This window comes from Phoca vitulina, unplaced genomic scaffold (assembly GCF_004348235.1).
Source record: "Phoca vitulina isolate PV1807 unplaced genomic scaffold, GSC_HSeal_1.0 scaffold9, whole genome shotgun sequence".
In the NCBI taxonomy this organism is placed as follows: Eukaryota; Metazoa; Chordata; class Mammalia; order Carnivora; family Phocidae; genus Phoca; species Phoca vitulina.
Genome location: NW_022589712.1, coordinates 9,617,258 through 9,643,130, shown reverse-complemented (window position 1 = coordinate 9,643,130; position 25,873 = coordinate 9,617,258). Strand labels below are relative to the sequence as shown.

Genomic DNA, 25,873 nt, shown 5'->3' with positions numbered 1-25,873 from the left:
TCAAAATGCTAAAGACAGGACTCAGCAATTCCACTCTTAGTATATATCCAAGAGAATGGAAAACATGGCCACATAAAAGCTTGTACATAAATGTTTACAGCTGTATTATTCATAATAGCCAAAAAATGGAAAGAACCTAAATATCCATCAGTGATGGATATCCATAAACAAATGTGGTATATCTCCACACAACTGAATATTTGACCATAAAAAGGAATGAAGTACTGATACATGCTACATCATAAATGAACCCTGAAAACAGGCTAAGAAAAAGCCAGACACAAAAGGCCACACATTGTATGATGATTCCATTTATATGAAATGTCCATAATAGTCCAGATCCATAGAGAGAGGAAGTAGATTAGTGTTTGCCAGGAGCTGAGGGGAAAGGTGGTGAGGAATGATTGCTAATGAGTATAGAGTTCATTTTAGGGATGATGAAATGTTCTGAAATTATTAGTAGGGAGGGCTGTACAACACTGTATATTTAAAAGGGTGAATTTTATGGTATGTGATTTCTGTCTTAATGCTGTTACTTAAAAATAAAAAGTCAACATGATTTCCTATTTTTTTTTTTTTAAGATTTTATTTTTAAGCAATCTCTACACCCAATGTGGGGCTAGAACTCATGACCCCGAGATCAAGAGTCACATGCTCTACCGACTGAGCCAGGCACTACATGATTTCCTATTTCTCAAATGCTCAAGGTCAATTGATGCAACTTTTAAATGAGCATGAAAGAAAGGTACACATTATTTAGCTAAAAAGAATCTTGATACTGTTAGTATATATAATGGCTTAGAATAGTTTTATTTCATATTCTGATCAATAATGGATTAGATACTTTATCCTTATCTGGGAAAAAATACAAGTATAGGTAGCTACAGTCTGGAAAGAATTACTATAGGCTATAATTCTTTTAAAAAAAGTAGTATTTGTTCTCAGCAATATGAAAAACTTATAAGGAACTGACCCATGGATGACAACAGGTCTGACAAAGTTAACATGTGAGACAAAGGTTTACACGGATATACATATTTTTTTTTAATTTACAGCACATGGAAACCCAGAACAAAGAGTTTTTATATTCTAGTTCAGTCTCCTTTCTAGGTACTTTCTAAATGGTATTCTTGTGATGATTGTTCTCCCTTTAGAAACCATCAGTGTTCCTCCTAGCGTGAGCTGGAGACCATCATAGATGACAAAAGGCATTTTCTATCCCTAGCAGCTTGTTCCCTGCACCAGGGACAACACTGCAAAACATAAGCTGGCACACACGGAATTTCTTTTAAATCAAAATAATCCAATCTAGCCCTTCATTCTTTGATTGCCACTCTGTGCTTTATAGTGCATGAACTGAGAACCATATTCTGTTGCCTGCAACATGCTCCAGACCACGTCGATGCCATAGTGACTATGTTCACATGATTGCTCAGAGCTTAAAAAGAGAACAGAACACCAAGTTTCTTGCAAAATGGAAGAAGATAACTCAGTTTTCAAGGTCTTTGGCTAAAGTTTCACAGATGAATTGTAAGGTACGCTGGTATAAAAAAGCATCCTTTTTCTTTGGCTTACAAATGTTCAAATGGTCAACGTCCACAGGAATTAGATCTCCAATGCCTAAATCTGAAGAAAACAAAAATATCAATAAAATCTTAAGTAAAAATCTAAGTAAAAATCTAGACGTCCCCTGTCAATACTGAAAGAAGATGTATGGATAGTTCTAAATGGTGATTTGGTTGTGATAAGGGACTCTAAAAAGATACAGGAACTGGAAGTTTGACCATAGCTAAACTACATGTGACTAATCACACGAGAATGGATTCTTAGTAGGTCTAATTTTAAGCTTTTCATAAATTCTTTGTATGTAATCTGGCCTACTTCCTAATTTAATAGTGAACAGAACCTGAGCAGTATCATCATCAAAACCTTTATACACATGCATGTTACTACTAAATTATTCCACACTTCTTTTAACCACCTCTTTTTCTAGAGTTTATATTATTATACTTCATAATGAGCTCCCCTGTCCTGATGACAAGAATGGGAATGTCTCACATAGGATCCATTCTTCACTCTGCCAGGGGGAAGATGATTTAGTGCTTGAGAGATCTAGTTGAGTTTCTGATGTTTCAGCCTAACAAAGTGCACCTAGATGGAAGTGACAAGAGGTCCTGGTGAGGACTGCCAGGTAAGGAATGCAGGTGATGGTTATGAAGGAAGACAAACCTCCTCATGACCCCAAAGGGCAGACAGAATTATGACAAGGCTCTGTAGCGACAAACAGGTGGCCCACAGTATTACCTTTACTTTTGCTTCAAGCTTCCAAAGTCCTTTTTTTAAGTTCTACAACTACTAAATAGTAACTCTTCACTGTACAGTGTATTACTTTGTGGTAAAGCCTCTTTAGGTTCTACTACAGAGTATTTAATACATAATGGAGTTAGGACAAAACTTGTTATACAGGCTGAAGAACCATCTGGCAGGCACTCCAGATTCCCACTGTCCCTGGGAGCTCTCAGTATGGCCGAGTGCCACTAAGACAGCACCTAATCCTGCCTCAGAGGTCATCAGGTTGGCCAGGTGAGAGAAAAGCATTTCAAGGAAGGAAATGTGTGGGTTATCTACTATTACTATTACTGAGTAATACAGGAGTCAATAAAGAGAATTAAGATTTGGGCCCTACCTCAAAGAGCCTATATTACATTATAATACACCACAGTAAAAGGTATTGGTTATTTCCTTCAACCCCAGGATTATAAAAGAAATTGTTGCTTGAATATTCCCCATCTAAGATTCCAATGGAAAAAAACATTTAAAAAAATCTTTCATTTGTTAAAGCTTTCACACCTTTAGCTGCACAGAGAAAGCTTTAACAAATCAATTATCAGTCTGTTAAATGCCCCTTTCGTTGTAGCTGATAGAAGGACTTTGAATTCTTAATACAACAGAGCTCACGGAGGCAGCCAGTTAACCTCTGCCAGCTAAATGAAGGGAGGGAGGAGTAATGCCAAGGTTGTATGTTGGCAGAGAAATTTTAATCTATAGCTGAAAAGAATAATAGAATCTAGATCTTCATATAAACTGTCTCCTAAAACTGAGAAGCTTGAATATAAAAATGGATTGTTTATGATTAAATATAGGTACCACCAACCAGGCATCTAACAGCAAACAAATTTCAAAAGAAGGAGTACCTGCTGATTCCACGGGCACCACATGCAGTTTAATCATGCTACCAATGTAAGTTGGCAGTGTTTCTACAAAATTCAGCACCTGAAAATTTTTGTCTTTAGCAAACTCCAGAAAATCATCTTGTAGTGTTTTAAGTGCAGGAGAATCTGTAAAATTCCAGAAAACAAGACTGTGACAAATTCTGTTTACCCAATTTATAATAAAATGTACTAAAGAGAAAATTAGGGTTCTGGTTCAAGATAATAACTTGTTTATTTTCTCTCCTTCCTATGAAGTCATTAAGATGAGAGTAGAGCTAAAGCCACAGCAGAACTGATAGAGGCCGGCAGGCCGAGGGAGAGGCTTCACATGTTACTGGTTGACCATAAGCATGCGGGGCAATGTGGTATGTGGGACTGGGGTCCCTCAGTGTGCTGGCTGGAACCTTCACCCTAAAGCACAGCCTCCCATCGACAAGAACTGTCTATAATCACAGAGGGCCTGTCCCCCATCCTCAACTAGGAAAAGGCAACCAAGACATACCAGACCCTAGAGGATAGCTTACAACCTAAAAGAGACCCAGTGAGCAAACAAAACACCTGGGCACAGAAGACACAGAACTCAGTGAAGAAACAGAAAGGAACTTTGAGAAAAAACTCTAATTAGTATTGTTAGAATGATTTCAAAAGACTCAGAGAACAAGAAAGAGCTTCTGGAAAATAAAACTTGACTGCAAAAAATAAAGTTCAATAGACGGTTTAGAATATAAAGTTAAGTAACTCTCCATAAAGCAGAAGAAAGAGAAAATATGAACAAAAAGACAACTAGCATATTAAAGGCTCAGCCAGGGCCTCCAAATTGATTAACAGGCATTCCAGAAACTGAGAAAATGTTTATGAATCAAAATAAGTATTATAATTAATATCCTGAAAATCTTAAGTCTGTTTATATTTTAACAGTTGATTTTCCAAACTCATGGAAAACGGTTCATTGGTAATTTGGAATAATCCTTAAAACATGATATAACTTAAAATTTTAAATATTTAAGATAGTATTAAAATTGTATTTGAGGATACCTTTGATACCTTAAGGAAAGGTATCAAAGAAAAATCAAGCCCAAACTAAAAATTTTCCATGATAGTCTAAACACAATTTGTATACAAATAATAAAATGGGATAATATAGCCAAGTTAGAAACCGTCTTCTTTTCTCCTTCTCCTGTATAACTGATATTAATACAATCCCAATTCCCCTTCATGACAGAACATAAATATTACCCTTGCTGAGTTCTTTGACTTCCAAAGAGGGAAAAAGAAGATAGCGAACATTAACAGAGTATTCAGCCAGATGGGATCCATGATGAGGAACGCTATAAAAAATTATTCCTCTGGTATTGTTTATAACAGTACTCATTTCTGGCTTCTTAGAGGCTTCCAGCAGCATCTTTTTGACAAGAAGACCTAGCCATACAAAGAAAAACAATGCATAAGCTCTTTTTCTTCCCTCCATTATTCATAAAACAAAAGGAGATAGGGAACAACACAGAAAGAGATATTTTCTTTAAAGTTTAAATAATTCTCTAGAGTCCAACACACAGGGCCTTAAAATACTAGCACTTGGTAATACTGCTGACCTAGAATCCAGCGGATCCTTGAAGAGCATGGTTTCAATGGTATGGGTGCACTTATACACATGATGGATTTCGTACAGTACTATTAATGTATCTTACGATTTTCTTTACATCTTCTTTATTGTAAGAATACATACAGAATACATATACAAAACATATTAATTGAGGTCAGTAAAGCTTCTGGTCGACAGTAGGCTATTAGTAGCTAAGTTTTTGGGGAGTCAAAAGTCATAGGCAGATTCCTGACTGCACAGGGAAGTCAGGGTCCCTAACCCCCATGCTGTTTCAGGGTCAACTGTACATAATACAAGCCTACAAACAGGTAAGATCCTAGAAACTCACCCTAGACAGATCTTTTATCACAGAATACACTATCTCCTAGAAGGAGTACTAGGCATTGCTATGTTGGGTGTCCATCAATGAAGTAAATATGCAGCACCATGTGTCCCTATCCTGTCCCCAGTGGCCCACTAATGACCACAACATTAGGACAGTACTAATATTCAAAAAAGACAGAGCCCCTAAAGCTTATCCACCATGGAAAACAAAGTTTCTGTAGGAAAATGCACCTAGGAAGGCCCCATCTCTTCCATCCCCCCACCCTGGGCTTGAAGCTGATAATACAACACAAAGGTCACTTATATGGTTGGTAACCGTGGATCTCTGTGGACACAAAGGGCTACATCTACGTCTCTCTCAGCAAAGAGCCCCACCTCAGAGTTTGCAATCCCGAGCGTTTCATCAGATAAACTAGGCCAGAGGCTGTAGCAAGGCCCTCTCCAAGGCGGATGGTAACATCTCTTGTGAGAAATGGGCTGGGGAGTGGGCCGAGAGGAGCAGATGACACTTAGCAAGCACACACCAGGACCCAAAGAGCAGACATCTGCCATCACACCTCCCCCTCAGCAGGCTTGGGGCTGTGGGCTCTGCGATGCTTGGGGATGCAGGGAAGAAAGGAGAGCACAGGGACCAGCCAGGAATGTTGAGGGATATTCACAAGGCAGGCTTACATGAGCCACGGACTGCTTCTGATGTTCACTGATTATCGCTATATGAAAGCATTACGTTGCCAACCACATGTTCCTTTGATATGGTTTGTTACTAGTGGTCCCCTTGTAGAAAAACAATTAGGATGGAAGGAAAGCAGTCATTTAAAAACTCTTAGCTATAGCCAAAAACATTAATTTAGAGGGCAAAGGAGCCAGTATTAAGTGAAACAGGGAGCTGTGGTAACAGGTGAGCCCCACTGGCTGACAATAACCTCACAGTGCTGGCTTCACAAAAGTGAAACCTACTTACCTCCCATGCTATGTGAAACCCAAATGACTGGCCTGTCCCCAACACCAGCCGCTCTGAGCTTCCTTAGAAGTTCGTTGCTCCTGAATGCAATGGACTTTCTGAACAAAATGAAAACAGCAGGCATTATATGAGGCTATTGATTCCGCACCCCCCCACACACACACACAATTTTACTATCCAAGTTTTTAAGGCAAGAACTTTCATTGGGCCAATACTACATACTATATTTTGGGGTCAGGAATACCCCTACTCTGTTTGATTTCTACAACTGCTCATTCCCCGTTTCTAACTTAGTCACAGTGGCATAACTGGGAATATCTAGGCCCAGAACAAGCCATTCACTTACTAAACAAGCAGGGTTTGAGCATCTATTACGCATCTGGCAATTTTTACAAGCTGGATCTCACACCGACTGCCCCCACCACTCAGGATGTGTGTTCTTGTCATCATGTGGCCTGAAAATAATGCTGCATTGTCTGCTGTGAGCTCACCTACATGGTAAGCTGCAATTCTACTTAGTTCTACTTGTACTTATGCTGCAAACATTAAGCTTTCATCATTTTGGTTTATTTAGAAATACCAGAAAGCTCTTAGAATCAGAAAATTCAAAGTAATTTTCAGGCTAAAAGGGAAAGTCAAAACGATCTACTCTGGTAGTTTCAAACTGTTTATCTATAAAATCCTTTCCTTGCAATAAAGGTTTGTCAGAGCTCCTCTTGGTGCAATGGGGAAGGACCCCTGAGCTCCTGCCCCCTGGCACCTACGTGGGGGCTGTTCAGAGACAACGCTCAGCTTAGTACCAGTGATTCCGACCAACGCTCTCAACTTGCAGACCAAGCTTCCCAGACAAGTTAGATGACCTGAGACCACACAGTGGGTCACAGGCAGAATCGGCTACCATCCAGGTCCCAGAGCCCAGAGGTCCAGTGCTCCTCTTCCTGTATACACAATCAGCATGTATGACATGCAAGTGACAGAGGCAGCCTACATTGCTCAGCATCTTTTCCTTTGCTTCCTGTAGCCAATACACTTGCGAACACAGAAGCAAAAAGCCTCACGTTTACTTCTGGGAGTAAAGGAGATTCTGCTATAGAATCCATGGTCCTTACTACCAGAATAGTTATAAATGAACCACTTCAGGAACCCAACACTGACACTAGATCCAAGCCTTACACTAGTTCACTGTTTATATATTACTAAGTCCTTCTAGAAGGAAGAGAAAAAAGGTTTTTCATAAAAAAATTCTGTCTGTGGCATCAAAAGATAAAGCTCCCCTCAATCCCTGAGGGTCGTGGACCCCGGCCCTTCCTCCCAGTCCACAGTGTCCCCTCTGTTACCTTTCCATAGGACACCTCGTTCTCCAGTCACTAAGGCTGGTGTCATACTCCACAGATATAATTCGGAGAGCAGGACAGTCTCTTGCCAACCATGTCTACACAAAATGTAAGGTACAAAAGAACACACATGAATTTCCACTGCTCCCGGTGTTTGCTAGTGATTGACACCTGTAACTAAAGGCCACTGATACGGACAACTATAACACATTGCATTCGAACAAAGTTAAAAGGTGACTAGAAAACCGGTTCTGGCATTTTACTTTTTTATGTCTCTGGTCACAAGGAGGCATCGATATTTTTAGCATAAAGCCAATGCGAGTTTCGAGAGAATGTTCTCAGTTGTAATGTGTTATATGGCCAGAAGCAGGGAGTTTGTGGAGTCCAAATCAAATTGGCTTTTAGAAAGCATTTAATAGAAAGTTATGATCTCAGGACAGATGGCACCATCCGACGGCTGAAGATTCGAGCGGAGAACGCAGAGATGCTAACTGCAGCCACGGTTCCGTCTGTGGACGCAGGACCGATAGCCCTCTCCATAGGTCAGTGCTGCCAGAGACACAGTGCAAACCACTCTTTGTGCAGGACAGCCTCCGTGAAGGTGCAGAAGCTGCGGTGGACACAGCCCTGCAAACTATAGGCCTAGCCATCGTCGCTGAGATTTGGGTACACTGCGTGCAGTGCGTTCACCCCAGAGCTAAGGCTCTTAGAAGAAATATCACCGAGGAGATCCAAAGTAGAATTATCTTATAATAGAAATACTTTGAATATCTCTTCAAAGTATTTCTATTTTTATAATTATTAAAATCACAGAACTAGCAATGTATTATTTGTTATATTTTTAATAGGAGTGAACGAATATTGGTCCTTGCCAGTTTTTTACTCAATGAACGATTCTTTTAGAGTTCTAGCCCACACCCTAACCAGAAATGACACAACAGAAGGCAGGGTGACGAGCCCAGCTGTTCATGAACATACTACAAGTGTCTCTAAGGGACAGAAAAACTGTATGGTAGAAACATCCCAGGAAAAAGAGAAAAATAAGCAACTCAGAATGCGGGCTTCAATAGCCAGAGACACCAGCGTGCGTCATGAAGAGGGTGGCCTACCAGAGGTAGCCCTTCCTTACCTTGGGCCAACACGTGGTGTACCTGGCTTCATCCTCTAAAATCTTGTCAGTTAAAACCTGCTCGCTGTCCTGCTGGCGCCACGTTTTGAATGCTGCTCCCATAAGGCCATGAATAAAAAGGACATCTGCTTTAATGGGCTGACTGATGGGGGAGAGAGTTTTAAAAAGAAGCAGAATAAATGCATTACTGCTTTGGTAAGAGTCTACCTACCACTCTGTGGATGGTGCTCAGCAAGTGCACATACAGGAAATAACCGATGAAGGCGAGCTGTGTAAGCACAGGTGTGGCAGACATACATGGAGTGTGCGCACTGCTCTCTCTACAAGAATGGAGACACAGCTAGCCCTAGCCAGCTAGACCAACCAAAATCAACTGTAATGAGTTTAATAACCAATGAAGTGACATGTCATAGACTGCCCTCCAGAGAATTTCATCAGAATATTCCACAAATCAATAAAGTATTTAAGAAATTAAGTAAGAAGATGCTAGTGTAGTTTCAAATTGAGCATGCATGAAAGATTTTTAAAAACTTACCAAGGAAATAAATGTTTATCAGAAATGAGATTTTAGGGTCCCCTGGGTGGCTCAGTCAGTTAAGGGTCTGACTCTTGATTTCGGCTCCGGTCATGATCTCAGGGTTGAGGGATTAAGCCCCGTGTAGGGCTCCATGCTCAGCAGGGAGTCTGCTTGAAATTCTCTGCCCCACCCCCGCCCCGCTCACTCACACTCTCTCAAATAAATAAATCTTAAAAAAAAAATGAAGTTTTAAAGTAATTCATAGTCTTTAGATATGACTTTTTTTTTTTTTTTAATATGAGAGCAGGGGCAGAGGGAGAGGGAGGGAGAGAATCTTAAGCAGGCTCCATGCCCAGCACAGAACCTGACAAAGGGCTCAATCTCATGACCCTGAGATCATGACCTGAGCCAAAATCAAGAGTTGGACACTTAACCAGCTGAGCCACCCAGATGTTCTTAGATGTAACATTTTTAGAAACTGTAGATAGCATATGATTTGTAAGCTATTTATAGTACACACACAATTATGCAACACATATGAAATACATTTCCATATTACTTTGTTTATAAATTGGAATTAACCACAAAATCCATTTTTCAATTAAACGATTTTCCTATTTTCTGAGGTATTATTAAAGTACTGAGAAAAATCCAAGAAACATATAATTTTTTCATTGTGGTCCTCCTTATATTTATTATCTCAGCAATGATACAACTGGAAATGGTGACCAGAAATAATCTTAAGAAGGAGCATGAGTCAAATTTATTACAACTTACTCCTTCCAGTGAACAATTTTATACCTTGCATAAACTTTGTCCAGTCCTTCTGAGTTCCAGAACCAGGCTAATATAATATGGCTGCCTGCACAGGATGTCCTATCTCCTCCCATCCAAACCAACCTCTACAATCCAAATCAGCTATTAACTCAGATCTGCAGGAAACAAGTAGTGAAACAAAGAACTAGGCATTACAAAGCTTAAGGGGGGCCACATTACAAGAGGTGCATGCGATCTTACTGAAGGTCAGCCCTTGGTGTAAAATCACACTGATTAGTTTAGCTAGTTCCATACTTCCATGACAGCCCGCAATTCTTCTGAGGTTATTACAGACAAATTGTGTCAGTAAGTAAGGTTCTCGGGATTATTTATAAGGTATTTAACATCTGAATTATGCAGAAGTAAAGTGAAAAGATAAGCCCCCTGGGCTTTACCCCCCATAGGAAACAAGGCGACTGTCTGCTTCCTCACCTTGTGCGATAATGGGGGTGTAGCACGTACACGCCATCCTGGTATTTTTCCTGCACAGTCTCTCGGTCTAGATTAGCCAGGGTTCGGGCGGCATGTGAGGCCTCCATAATGCGGTGAGACTTCATCGCCTCTGCCAGTATGGAAACCCAACCTGGTGAAGAGAACAAACCCCCTCAATACCCACACTACTCCATCTGACACTTTGAGCGGTTTCTGACTGAAAATGGTGGGAGAAAGGCAGACTCCAGCATCCGTCTCCCAAGAAGAAAGAATACCCCAACTGCATTCTGCACTAAGGTTCTCCACGTCCCACAGCACGTGATGCCCCACGCCAGGTGCCCTGTGTGGGGGTCTCAGAGAAGGTAGAGGGGTTTAAGAGCCATTTCCTTTAGAAAATCTAACAAAGGTTGCAATTACTAGAGATGTCATCAATAAGAATATGATATTCTGCTTTTAGCGAGAATTACTAAACTCAGTAAGTTTTCATACTAGTTATGTCATCCTGATTGTCTGACACACTAGCAGCCTTTAATACACACAAGAAATGGTCTCTTAATAATGAGCTTGCTCAGAAGTAACAAGTATCGGCGAGGATGTGGGGAAAAAGGAACTGCTGGTGGGAAGGTAAATTGGTGCAGCCACTGTTGAAAACAGTACGGAGGTTCCTCAAAAAATTAAAAATAGAATTACCATATGATCTAGTAATTCCTCTACTAGGAGAAAATGAAAGAAAGAAAACACTAATTCAAAAAGATATATGCACCCCTATGTTTACTGCAGCATTATTTACAATATGGAAGAGCAAGACAGGGAAACAACCTAATATCCATCCACAGATGAATGGATAAGGATGTGGTACATATATGTAGTGGAATATTGCCCAACCTTAAAAAAGAATGGAATCTTGCCATTTGTAACAACATGGATGGATCCAGAGAATATTAAAGTCTTAAAAAAAAAAAAAAAAAAAAAGGTGCCTGGGTGGCTCAGTTGGTTAAGCATCTGCCTTTAGCTCAGGTCATGATCTCAGGGTCCTGGGATCAAGGCTGCTGCTGGCTCCCTGCTCAGTGGGGAGCCTGCTTCTCCCTCTGTCTGCCGCTCCCCCTGCTTGTGCTCTCTGTCAAATAAATAAAATCTTTTAAAAAAATAAAGATGGTTTTAACTTTTTTTGCTGTACCTATGTTCTCTGAAGTGTTTACCATGAGAATCTATTCCTATTTTATTTATATAACTTAAAATAACACAATATGGGCCTTGAGGGCAGAGATGTGGGCTCAAAATTTCTGTCCCCTACTTACTTACTGTGGAACCTCAGTTAAGTTACTTGGCTCCCTGGGCTGGAAGAAGGTTCTAATAAGTTAATCCATATAAAAACTGCCCTTACCAAGTCCAGCAGGCACTCAGTACAAAGCAGCTATCCCATGTCCTCCTCCCTTGCTCTGTGGCCAAAGTGTTGGAACATCAGTGTGATGACAATCCAAAAGAAGTCTCAGGCCCAATAATTCTTTAACAATATTCAAATTTGTAATATCAAAAAATGCCCCTTCCAAATGTGTTAAAGAAAGCTTTATAATAACAAATAAGAATGTTTTAAAATTCTACCTATAAAGATATACAGGTATATTACTGGTATACATACAAAAATATGCTTTATTTCTCTTTATTTATTTTTAAAGATTTTACTTATTTTTTGACAGAGAGAGAGACAGCAAGAGAGGGAACACAAGCAGGGGGAGTGGGAGAGGGAGAAGCAGGCTTCCCGCTGAGCAGGGAGCATGATGCGGGGCTCAATCCCAGGACCCTGGGATCATGACCCGAGCCAAAGGCAGACGCTTAACGACTGAGCCACCCAGGGGCCCCTATGCTTTATTTTTAATGGAATCCCAAGAAAGGAAACACAAAAGAAATCATGGCACAAGCCACTTCTATGGCTTTTTTTAGTTGACAAAGTATTTTCACAATGCCTGAGATACTTCACCTTTTACAAAACATCAAATGCCCCCTGGAAAACGCGTCTTTAAGATTCAGTGTTTTTAAATTATGTAACATCTGAATACATGATAATTATAAAAACAATTTAAAAATAGCTTTTAATAATCAAAGTCCCACTTTAGCACTCCCATCATTTCCCAATTCCACTTATATCCTCCAAAGTAACTAGAGTTAAAAGTTTGGTGGCGACCCTTCCAAACCTTTTTAAAAATTCAGTCCTATACCTATAACTTCTACATATACACTATAGCTCTATTTCCTTTTTTTTTTTTTTTTTTTGCCTAAATGGAATCGTACTATTCCTACTGTTCTGTGACTGAATCTAGTACTTCAGTATTATGTCTTGGAATGCTCTCCACATACATCAACTTTTCTTTTTAACTATAGCATTTAACATAATTTGAGTATACCATTGTTTATTTAACATTATTCCTACTGGCAGACATTTAGGTTGTTTCTATTTTTTCCATACTGCAAACACCAGTCCAATAAACATTTTTATACACAAATCTTTAGGAACACCCATGAGTATTGAGGTAGGAGAGAGTCCTAGTAGTATTATTACTAGGTCAAATGGTATATACATTCTTTTAATAAATACTAAGTGCCTATCAAAAAACTGAATCAATTTACATCCTCACCAACAATATATGAGAGGTGCAGTTTTAACACACCTTCAATCAGCAGTGGCTATTACCAGTATCTTTTTAACTTTTGTAAATCTGAATGGTAAAAAGTTACAGACTTGATACTATTAAGATTTATATATATATATACACACACCTATATATATAGGTAAAGATACAGGATGCCTAAAGGAAAAAATACAACAAGGTAAAGCAGCAGAATGCCGCTTTACTGAAATATTCAGAAATAATGGGAGCTGAGCAAAAAGAAGCATAGATAACTCTGAAAAGTTGAGATATAAAATCAAAAGCAAAAGAGAGGGTGAAAAAGCAGGGGGGTGTTGTGTCGCGCCACGAATTTAGGTGGCTCTTCATACTGTCCCCTAATCTGTGTCGATCAAAGAGTCCTGTTGAGAAGGAGCCGCTGACTACGCAGATGAGAAAAGACTGGCAATCCCTGAGACAGTGAAAGGAGCCAGGTGTAGTTGGAGGGCTCATAAGAGATGGCCCTCTTCCTATCATCAAGAGCAGAAAAGGGGAAGACCGGTTTGGTTTTGGTAGCGGGAAACGGAGGGAAATTCCTTTCAGGGTCTCAGCTGTCTCACTGAAGTAGGAGACGTCACCTGCTGAGAGGGACGGAGTCTGGGGAAGGTCTGAGGATGTGGAGGAGGTTCCAATCGTCATTGCTAGGAATGTTCAGGCAGGCTGCCTGGAGAAACAGGACCGCTGAACGAAACTGAAGGTGATGGCCAGTCTGCTATGATTCTGTGCTCAGCCACAGAAGCCGCAGACAGGAGGTTTTCTGTAGTGCTGGGGTCTTGACCAAGGGTGTGCTCAGAGGATGGAAGAGAAAGGGAGTTCTGGGGCACTGAAGAAAACGTCAATGAAATGATGGACCACGGAATATATATACACTGCGTCAGGAGGGGAGTGAGGATAAAGAGGACGATTGGACTGGGAGAAAATAAAGGGGTCAGCAGATAAATTCCTGGAGAGAATAAAACCAGTCACTGTGGGAGCAGATGCAAAAACAAGCTTGAATGAGAGGAGGATGTGCTCGGAGAGGTGAATTACTGATTTTGCAGGTGAAGTGGTTTCAGGCCATGACTAAATCCAGGTGTGGCATGGGAGTGTAGTACTAGACAATCAGGAGCAGAGAAGGAAGTCGATGGAGATGAGAAGGTCAAGGAACTGAGAGACCAAGGTGTTCAGTGGGCTGGTCCAGTAGATACTGAAATCACCGAGAGGATGAAAGACTTGGGATAAGAGCCAGGGTTCAGTTCGGGGAAGAGTGTTTTGTGGGTTTTTTAAATAAAATACTGATTTGATCAAGGCTCTATCCCATTAAAGAAACTGAAGATAAGTCAACATAAATTATCCAAAGTAAAACACAGAGAAAAAAAAATATTTGAAGAGAAATGAAGAGAGTCTCAACGACCTGTGGAACAGAATCAGGAGATCTAATATCCATGACTGAGGTCCCAAAAGGAGAAAAGAGCAAAAAGAAGACAAGAAAAAGTATTTTAAGATATACTGACTGGAAATTTTCCAAATTTGATCAAAAATATCAACCCATTGATCCAGTCAGCTCAGCATACTGTGAGCAGCATAAATATAAAAAAGGAACCAAGCACTTCATAGTCAAACTGCTAAAAACCAAACATAAAAACCTTAAAAGAAGCCAGAGAAGACACGACAAGGTACATACAGGAGAACGAAAGTGGGAATAAGACACTTCTCATCAGATAGCGGTGGTTAGGAGAGAATGGAATGACAGTTTTAAAGTGCTGATAGAAAAAGTAACACACTGTCAACACAGAATTCTTTATCCATGGAAAATCTCCTTCCTGGGATAATCAAATAAAGGCAAAGGAAAGACCTTCAGAAAATGAAACGTGAGAGAATTTATCCAGCAGGCCCAGGTCTTTAGCCTGAAGGGATATGATATCAAGATGTAAATGTAGATAAACAGAACGGAAGGAAGAACACTGGATATTACAAATGTGCAAATAAGACTTTTTTTCTTATCGTCTTTAAGTATCACTTGACTGAATAACAACAATGTATCACAAAGTCTATAACATATGTGGGAATAAAATACATTACGACAATACCAAGGCAAGGGGTGGAAAGTGAATTACACTGTTGTAAGAATCTCACACTATATATAAAGTGGCATAATAATAATACAAGATAGACTGTGATAAGTTAAGGATACCAGCAATAAAAAAAAAATACACAAATAATACTATATAAAAAGCCAAAAGAGGAGAAAGAACAGAATGTAAAAGATACTCAAGTAACCCAAAAAAGTCAGTAAAGGAGAAAAAAAGGAAACAATATTCATAATTACATTAGCGGTAAAGAGACAAAACACTCTGATTAAAAGGATCAAACTGGATTTAAAAAAAAAGATGCAACTATATGCTGTCTATAAAAGATGTACTTATTTTTAGAGTCACAGAAAAATGAAAGCAAAAGAAGGGGAAAAGATAAAAGATTGGTAATGCAAACAGCAAGCATAAGAAAAAGTGTGATCATTAGGGAAGTGAAAATCAAAACCACAATAAGCTATCACCTCACACCAGTCAGAATGGCTAGAATTAAAAAGACAAGAAATAACAAGTGTTAGGATGTGGAGAAAAGGGAGCCCTTGCACACTGTTGGTGGGAATGTAAATTGGTGCAGCCACTGTTGAAAACAGTATGGAGGTTCCTCAAAAAATTAAAAATAGAAATACCATACAATCCTGGAATTCCACTACTAGGGATTTATCCAAAGAAAATGAAAAAACTAATTCAAAAAGACATAAGCACCCCTATGCTTATTGCAACACTATCTACAAGAGCCAAGATATGGAAACAACCTGGGTACGTCAGTGGGTAAATGGATAAGATGTGTATGTGTGTATGTGTGTAATAGACTATCAGTCAGCCATAAAAAAGAATGAGATCTTTCCATTTGTGATAACATGGATAGACCTAGACGGTATTATGTTAAGTGAAATAAGTCAAAGAAAAACACAAATACCATATGTTTCAATTATACATGGAATCTAAAAAACAAAACCAAAAACTCCCATAGAAACAGTCATACAGAGAACAAACTAGTGGTTGCCAGACAGGAGGGGAGTGGGGGGGGGGGGGGGGGCTAAGTGAAACAGGTGAAGGGGATTAAGAGGTACAAACGTCTAGGTATAAAATAAGTCACAGGGATGAAAAGTACAGCATTGGGAATATGGTCAATAACATAATAATGTTGTGTGGTGACAGACAACTACACTTATGGTGAGCATCATACAGTGTACAGAACTGTCAAATCACTATGTTGTACACCTGAAACTAACATAACATTGTATGTCAATTACACTTCAATAATAAAAATGTTTTTAAAAGAAAAAGAAAGCTAGTGTGGCTATTTTAATACCAGATCAAGTAGACCTAAAGAAAAGGAGTGACCCCAGTGGGAGAGACATCCTTTTTTAATAAAAAATGAATAATCTACCAGGAAGAGAAACCTGAAAGAACTAAAGGAAAAAACAGACAAATTCACAATCATAGTTGAAAAATTTCACACATCTCTCGGTAATTCATAGAACTAGACAAAAACGCAATGAAGACCTAGAGAAGATTTGAGCAATACTGTCAGCCAATGTGGTTTAATTGTTATATGTTGAACACTTCACCTAACAACTACAGAGCACTCATTCTTTTTAAATGCACACAGAACATTCACCATGACAGACCATACAACAGGCCATCAAGTACGTCTCAATAAATTCCCAAAGACTAAAATCTTATAGGGTATGTTCTCTGAACACATGATATATTAAATTAGAAATCAGAGACATATGATACCTAGAAAACAATATTTATAAACTACGCAGCACACTTTTAGGTAACCCATGAGACAAAGAAAAAATTCACAAGAAAATTAGAAAATATGTCAAACTGAATAATGATAAAAATACAATATATCCAAAATGTGAGGGATGCATCTAAAGCAGGTTAGAGGAAATTTACCACTTTAAATACAAAATTGTAGTGATTTGAAAACATGTCTTCAAATTCTTTGACACTATTCTCCATTAAGAGGTGATGAGTCTACACCCCTTCCAAATCTCTTCCCCTTGAATGTGAGCCAGGCTTAGTGACTAGCTTCTAATCAATAGATCATGGCAGAAATGACTTTCAATGCTTGATTATAAAAGGAAAAAAGCTTATACCTGGCCCTCTCTGGGGACGTTTACCCTTTACACCTAGCCATCATGCTTAAAGGAAGCTCAAGCTGCATACAGGGGCGCATGTAGAAAGGAGCCAATGTCCCCAGTCCCAGCTGAGAGCCAGTACCAGTTTGCAAGCCAGGTAAGCGAGCAATCTTCAAAGTGTATCCTTCACCCCACAGCTAAGATGCTCCAGTTAATGCTGCTTAGAGTGATGTAAGCCTTCACTATCAAATCTTGCCCAAGTTTCAGATTGATGAGGAAAATATATGACCACTATTTTAACCAATGAATTTTGTGTTTGATACACAGCAACAGGTAACTGAAACAAGAAAAGAGGTTAAAATCAGTGATTAAGTTTCTACCTTAAGAATCTAAAAAGTAGGAACAAATAAAACCCATAGTAAGTAGTCCTTTATAGAAAAAGTTGGCTGATCCCTGAATGAGACTTCATTAAATTAAAAACTTCTACTGATCAAAACTCTCGTAAACAAAACTAAAAGCAGGGACACAAGAAAAAAAGTGAATTCATAGTTTCTAATAATAAATAGCTCTAATAAAATGAGCACATATGTATGCATATTTGTGTGTGTGCATCTATACATATCACCTTGCGTTTTCCACTGAAAGAGCCAAGAAGCAGACACTCCAGGACCAATAAGGACACCAAGCACCCAGATCCTGGTCTCTACCAATCAATCTGCACTAAAATCTACCTGCATTTCTCCTCAGAGAGATGAGCCTGGAACATCTTGTTATTCCAGACAGTAAGGAATGCCTCCCAAAACGAGGTAGGCACATTGCAAGGACACATGGAGCCAGTCTATGGGGCTCCCACTAACCAAAACTGAGACAATCTGGCACCAAATGTGAGGTACAGTAATAAGTTATAAACCATTAAAAAACCAGGAATCTATGTACCCATACTGATGGGGGAGGGAGGGGGGAGAGTCAAGAAGGAAAAAAGGAGGGAGACAGATGGAAGGAGAGAGAAGGGCAGGCTCTTGCTTACAAGAAAATGCCAAATGCTGAAAAGCACATGGGGAAGGCGTGCTGCAGTTAGAAAACCATTATTTTGCAACCATCATGCTAAAGACTAGATGAGGCAAGAATGTTCAGTAGATGAGGAGGATATCTGCATGGTCTTAAATATCTCCCCACCATCAGTTTATTAGTTGCAAGGGGGGAAAATCACGAATTATACTCCGAGTACACCTCTTGGTTAACCAAATCATATCAAAGATGATGTAAACAATTAGATGGTCATCATGGCAAAAACTGCTCTCCTGTGACTATCCACACACCGATTATCTTAAATGTGGATTATCCACATGTCTCAAGCGATTCCGTGCCCCTACTAAAATGACATGCTCTAAGGACCCATAAGTAACCCTAAGCAAAGTCTTAAGTCTATTAAAAAATTAATGTATCATGAGGGGTGGAGGTGGGAGAAGAACAAAGGACCAAATCCAAAATACTCAGCATATAAAGGTGTTACCTGAGCGAACTATAGTAGAATGAAGATGTTCATTCAAAGCCATATTTCCAATGATACGCATTATATTTCTCTGTATTGTAGGACAATCCTTGTGAAGTTGGTACAGCCTCTGAAGTAGCTGCAAGCCTCCGTTTGCTTCAATTTTATCACAATGTGTAGATATCTAGCACAACAAATCAATGAAAGCTCACTTTATGTTGCACAAATTCACTAACCAGGTGACAAAGTATGCTGATGGCACAGCCAGGGGGCTCCTGCTCAAGGACAGAGACCTACCTAAAACTCTCATGTCAGAGAGAATAAATAAATAAAGCAAACCCCTATCTATGTGAGAGGTGATTCAAAATCACTGAAAAAATGAAGGCATATCTCACCAGGACTTCTGAAATTTTTATTCTTATTCTGTTTAGCTCTTGGTGGGATGTATAACCTGATGATGTCATTATTATAAAATTGTTTCAATTTATAGGGATACTTTGGCTGGCTTGAAACTACCTTAAAAAGCTTTTCTCTGCTTGAGAAAGCTGCCACCTGGTAACAGGGAAAAAAAAACTCCATGCAAGTGGCAGATTTTGCTTCTGCATATAAGAACTCCCAGAGATAAGCACCACTTGTGGCCCTGCACACCACCCCACACAAGTCCACAGCTATGGGGCTCTCCTAAAACTCAGGAGTCAGAACAGTTTTTAAAGAGAAAGATCAAGTAGTGAAAATAAAAAAGAAAAAGGGATGTGAATTTTTAATGGAGAAAAGAGATAAAAGAAAGCCAAAGGAAATACGTAATACTATTATAAGTCGTCACAAGGTGCCAAGGTCACTGGCACGGCCTTGGCCTCCTCCCATCACCAGCTGTACTCACTAACATGACACCATGTCACATCTATGCAACAATTTCCATTCTCCAAATTTTTATTGAATTTTATCACATTTTAAGTGCATTTAAAAGTATGTCTTTTAGACATACGTCAGTGAGATATGTGATGACTTGAGAGGTTTCTGGAAAGGTATTCCACGCACTGTACTTTCCACTGAAGATGCATCTATTACTTCAGAAACTAGTCTGAAGTCGCAAAAACTCCAGCTCATATTCCCACATGCCCTTTTGAACTACAATGCTAATACCTCTGTTATGTACTCAATTCCTAACTCCACTGGTGGGAACTAGAGATGACCAAAGATGCTTCTGAGCCATGACTAATGGTTCCTAAAATTAAACTGGAGAGTTTAAGAGTTCTAGGATGGGGTTTCTCATGATGTGGGATGAACCACTTCCAGCAGCCTCACCAGGGATGCCTGTTAAAATGCAAATTTCTGGACATAACCCCAAATCTACTAAATTAAAATTGCTAGAGGTGACCAGGAAATATGCACTTTTAAGCATGCTTCCTGAGTGATTTTTATGCATTCATATTTGAGCACCACAAAGTTTGTTGCTTTTTTCTTTTTAAAATCAAGAATGCACCAGGGGGCACCTGGCTCAGTTGGGCATCCAACTCTTGATTTGAGTTCAGGTCATGGTCTCAGGGTCCTGAGATCAAGCCCCATGTCGGGCTCTGCTCTCGGCATGGAGTCTTGCTTGAGATTCTCTCTCCCTCTCCGTCTGCCCCTCCCCCTTCTCTCACTCTCTCTAAAAATAAATAAAATCTTTAAAATAAATATAAATAAGTAAATAAAATCGAACTATGATCACGACAGAAAAGTTGTCATAAATGCCAAAAAATTTAAAAACCACTAATACATGCTCTGGTTAAAATTCAAGAGTATGGTCATCCAAATATTTACTTTTTTTCTATATGCTGCATCTCTAGCAGATGTTTTACTGAAAATTAACTACCTGGTAATATTATTTGTAAAAATGATCTGAGAAAGGCAGGAGATAGCATAGTTCAAAGGTCAATGCTGTATTTAGACAATGGGTTGTTTTCTTTATGTATAATTAAGATTAAATACATTTTTAGAACTACTTGGCAAAAATGAAATACATGTATTGGTGCTAAATTATGATTATCAATTCTAATTAAATGGGGGGAAAAGCAGAAATTTTAAAACGAGCAAAAAGCTTTTTCTTCTACAAAAAATGAGGATTACTTCCCTTGATTGAGCCAACAGGTACAATTTTTTCACTGTGATCATAAAAACTAAACCACATTTTTAAAATGTAAGTTACCTCAGAATGTTTTACCAAAGCTTCTAAACAGAACATTTCCACTGTAGCTGAAGGAACTTCTCCAAAACTTTCAGCATAAGGAAGTCCATTTCCTCCAAAACACCATAAGCCACCCTGAAAGATAATTAAGATGTTTGCTAAAAAGAGTGACTCATATTTTTTGTTTGACAAAAAAAAAAAATCCCTGAGCTATACACGACATATTTTGGAAGCTGAAAGGGAACTAGTTATGCAAATTGTTGCTTACTAGAACAGAAAACGTAAGGAATCATTTCTAGAAAAGAGGCAATCTCTATGTCTTTCTTACTTCTTTACTCTGTGTCCTCTTCTCTCAAAGTATGAAGACTAACACACAATTCTTTAACAAGAAAAGCCCAGGCTGACCATAATGTTCTACTGTCAGATGATGTTAGAGTAGAGTCTACCTGAAGTCTATTAATCAAAATAATAATAAAGAGAAAAGGCATTACTGGGAAAATTTAAAATGAAGATAACCGATAAGAATGATCAGAGAGCTTTTAATTCTTCATAAACTGAAATTCAAGTTCATATGGAAGAATAATCAGAAGAGCTGGGAAAACCATGAGACAGAACAGGAGTGTATACTAGCCCTCGTAGATAGTGAAATATAAGAATAAACAGGGAACATGTGGTGATGAGCACCAGGTGTAATACACAACTAATGAATCATTGAACACTACATTAAAACTAATGATGTATTATATGTTGGCCACCTGAACATAATAAAAAAAAATTAAAGAAAAAAATAAACTGGGAAAAGAAAATTTCAACTCTTACCATAGATCAAACGCTAATGTCACTAGTATACAATTCCCTTCAAATCAGTGACAAAAACAGCAACAATGCTACGGAAAAATGAGCAACAGTCATAAACAGAACGTTCCTAGGAAGGGGAATCTACCACACGATGCCCAACACTGCTCTTACGAGAAGCATGCATGGTGACACTACATGAGAAAGAACAGTTTCATCTATCGGGGGGGTGGGGAAGCAGGCACTCCTATCACCCTGCTACTTCTGTGGAGGACAACTCAGGACAGCTGCGTCTAAACTGCAAGCACCTGTGCCCTTCAACAGTTCGTCCTACAGAGACACACAAGGGCAAAGTGATGCAAGTATAGGTTCCTTCACGGCAGCAATGTTTGTAAGCGTGAAAGACTGAAACTACCTACTGCCATCAACAGGAGGCTGGTTAAATCATGATGGGTCTACTGTACAATGGAATGCTATATGAACATGAAAATTTTTGAGTCTCCTCATATATTGATATATACCAATCTCCAAGATAAACCCTCAAGTGAGAAAAAGGGGCAGAAGAGTGTATCATAAGCTACAATCTGTGTTAAGAGTATATATAACCACATGAGTGCGTGTGTCTGCTGGGGTGGGGGAGATGGAAGGGATGGAAGGAAGACTCATTACTACACCTCCTTTGAAGCGCTTTGTATTGGAACAAGGGGCCATAACTGTGCCTACAGGCCACCTGCTGGTAAAAGAGCTCAACTACAAGGTAATGTTTTTCAAAAATGTGTATAGAAAGCCCAGTGTGAAATATATTCCATAAATTTCCACATTTTGAGCTAATGTATAGGGCCCATGGTCCAGTAAACCTAGTAAACAAAATGTTTGGCCATTCTATAATTCTTACTCATGCCCTCCTCTCTGATGTAACATTCTGTTTTTCCAAGTTTAAACATGCTTGAATCTCAACCATTGATGCTCTTGAAATCGAGGGCTGGGGAGGGACTAACTCATTAAGAGTCACTCTCTCCTCTAGCAGACATGAGGGCAAAGAGTGAACTGGGGGGTGGGGAACTTTTCTTAAAGATCTACCACCACAACCTGCCTCCCCCAAATCCCTCTCCCTACCTCACACCCTCAAATCATCTGACCTCTTTCTAAGCTAAATGCTCCAAGGAAACAAAAAGAAGGAGGAGAAAAAATTACCTAGGATTCTGCGTTTTTCTTGATCATTTTCTAAGTGGGATATAAGAATACAGTTCCAATTCCAACCTCATCAGCAAAGCTTTGAAGTTATTTATGAACTGGCAGATTGTGTGGTAGTAAAAAGCACAAGCAAAACGGAATGAATAAAAGGTGCAAACGCATGGTGTGGTCATATGGATTATATTCTAATTCTTTTTTTTTTTTTAAGATTTCATTTATTTATTTGAGAGAGAGTGAGTGAGCACAAGCAGGGGAAGCAGAGGCAGAGGGAGATGGAGAAGCAGGCTCCCCAGTGAGCAAGGTAGCCCAATGCAGGGCTTCATCCCAGGACTTGGGGGTCATGACCTGAGCCAAAGGCAGATGCTTAACCAACTGAGCCACCCAGGCACCCCTGTATTCTAACTCTTAACACGAAAATAAATACACATAGGTTACTGCTGCTTTATCGCTGGATTAAGGTAGAGCAAGATTATATAAATTTGTAAAAAATTAAGAAATGCCACACATCGGGGCACCTGGGTGGCTCAGTCATTAAACATCTGCCTTCAGCTCAGGTCATGATCCTGGAGTCTTGGGATTGAGCCCTGCATCGGGCTTCCTGCTCTGTGGGAAGCCTGCTTCTCCCTCTCCCACTCCCCTTGCTTGTGTTCCGTCTCTCGCTCTTGCTGTCTGTCAAATAAATAAAATCTTTAAAAAAAAAAAAAAAAAAGAAATGCCACACATCAAATTCCATAATTGCAACTAAAAAACAATTTCTTAAGGATCAAAGAAATGCAGAGGAAAAGAAAGAGTGACAATGTTAAAAACAGTAATAAGGGAAAGTATAAAAATTAGAAGGCAATAATAATAAAGCATAAGAGGAAATGTCAACTAATAAAGTTACTAAAGAATTTATATCCATATTATCTATTAATCACATGTGTAACAAAGCATTTTATGTATAATTTTTTCATTACGATACTCAATTTGAGACACAATATTACTGTGGATTAACATGGTATTTTTCAAATGCATCTCAACAAGTTTATAACAACCAAATGACTTAATGCATAATAGATATTTTCTTACCATATAACCTACACTCCAATTAAACAATATCTCCATTTTTGTCTGTCATACAAAAATACTTTGATTCATAATAGACATATGCGAGTTGTTACTTAAGTATGTATAAGTTTGTGCACAGCTGGCTATTTTAACAATGTCATGACTCATTCATTATTCCATAAATATTTATTGAGAATATATTGTGTGGGAGGCTGTATTTGGTACTGGGGAGAATATTATAGACTACTGGAAGGGAGTAAGAGAATTAAGTAAACAAATAAATATAAAGCATAATTACACAATGGGATAAATGCTATAAAGGGCAATATATGCAATAAACATTTGAGATAAAGAGGAAAGTCTCTCTGAGGAGGTGACAAGCTGAGAGCTGAAGGACGAAGAGGCAGCCATATGACAAGCTGGTAGCAGAGAATCCCAGGCAGAGGGAACATGAGCAGATAAATACTTCACAAGTTCAAGGAATGGAGAGCAAAGGCCAGTGTGGCTGAAGCATCGTGAGTGTGAGGGAGAGTGAGCATGAGGGAGGGGACAGTCAGAAAGGCAGTGAAGAAACAGATTCAGGTAAGCTGAAGCCAAGGGCTGCTAAGAAATGGGACATCTGAAAATGATTATCCATTCTCCTAGAAACACTTAGAAAAAAGCTGTGTTTGCTTTCTCTGTTACTTAAAATTGATGAGATTTACCCACAACCAAAGCTGGGAGAAGGGGAGGTACAGGGAGTTTGCAGATGACAATGATGGGTTCATTCCAACAAAGAATCCTCAATGTGCACAGCTGCACATCATGGGGAACCACAGGACCGAGGAAGCCTGTCCAACTATGTGAAAGCAAACTTGTTTTGTGTAAGTATTTGTGTAGGTTTCCAAATCCTCTGTCGTGAAAGAAATATCCAGTCCTTAAACCAAGTCTGTTGGTGTCTCTCAATCATAACACATTGCTACACTTATGCAGATTGATGTCAGAAGTGTTTTGATGCAAGGACTTGAGACCCTAATACCTAAGCTGATTTCAGAGGGACTAGGATATTACAGGGGCAAATGATAATACAAAACTGCAGGATTTTTAGCTGGACTATCCTTAAGCCAAGACCACAAAAGCTTTGTGATGGGAAATCATTTCAATGCACCACATCCACTGTTCTCTTGACTCTAGGCAGCTTGTTGTATTAGATGAAGAAGAAAGCACAATCTAAAATGTTCAAACTTCTGCATCTCTGGTTGTTGCTTCCTTAGGCTCTAGGTCACAGACACCTGAAGTCCTCTAAGAAAGGTTGAAACTGGGGATAAGCTGACTGACTGGAAGTGTCCAGATGGTAAAAAAACAAAACAAGACTGAAAGCTGGATCCTGACACCAAAGAAGGAACAATCTTGATGGTAACATCTGGGATGGTGGAAGGCCAAGGACCACCCCTCCCTGTCCCCCAGACTCCGAGCAGATTGTAGTCAGCAAATTCCCAGGGCAGATAATGGATGGCTGCCAAGGTCGTAGCTGTGGAGGAGGGGACAGCAAACCTGGGAAGTGCTTTTGCTCCCTCTGACCCAGTTCTCCCAATGAGCAGAAGGAACAAAAGGAGGGAAGGCAGATCACTGCCAGGGTGGGTGGGGAGCAGGGGGGACAGAGTGTCTTGATACGGCTTCTAATTGTGGGTCCCTTTGTTTTAACGTGCGTAAAAGCTAATCTCTGGTGTTTCTGCGTAAAAATTTACAACCTCAGAACTCTGCAATTTGTGCAAACCAACTCTGCTTAGAAATGGTGTTCATTCTAAAATAGGAACTGCTGATCCAGGGTCATCCTTAAGCACCTGGGGTAGATAGAATTCAGGGTAGGGAGGGCATATGCTTGGATGGGAAACGTTATGTCTTTATTCCTGACATCTCACAGAAATTCTGCATTGCATTCAATTATAAACACAGACAATAAACCATAGTAACTGTAGTAATCTGTGTGACTCTGTCAGCAATAGAGAACACAGATAATTTCCTATCACATCTCATTTGCTGCAG

General features: G+C 39.4%; 1 protein-coding gene across 3 annotated transcripts in view; it reads right to left on the bottom strand.

Moving 5' to 3' along the window:
* Nucleotides 1-568: 568 nt before the first annotated feature.
* SERAC1 (serine active site containing 1) overlaps nt 569-25,873 on the bottom strand; it is a 60,318-nt gene continuing 35,013 nt past the window's right edge. For all 3 annotated transcript variants that reach the window (XM_032407566.1, XM_032407563.1, XM_032407564.1), the window contains 9 exons: nt 20,834-20,947; nt 18,667-18,829; nt 10,329-10,479; nt 8,564-8,705; nt 7,438-7,532; nt 6,101-6,198; nt 4,449-4,631; nt 3,195-3,338; nt 569-1,626 (listed from right to left, as the gene is read on the bottom strand). In XM_032407566.1, the coding sequence (XP_032263457.1) occupies nt 1,490-1,626; nt 3,195-3,338; nt 4,449-4,631; nt 6,101-6,198; nt 7,438-7,532; nt 8,564-8,705; nt 10,329-10,479; nt 18,667-18,829; nt 20,834-20,947 (1,227 nt within the window). In that variant the 3' untranslated portion in view covers nt 569-1,489. The remainder of the gene's footprint in view (nt 1,627-3,194; nt 3,339-4,448; nt 4,632-6,100; nt 6,199-7,437; nt 7,533-8,563; nt 8,706-10,328; nt 10,480-18,666; nt 18,830-20,833; nt 20,948-25,873) is intronic.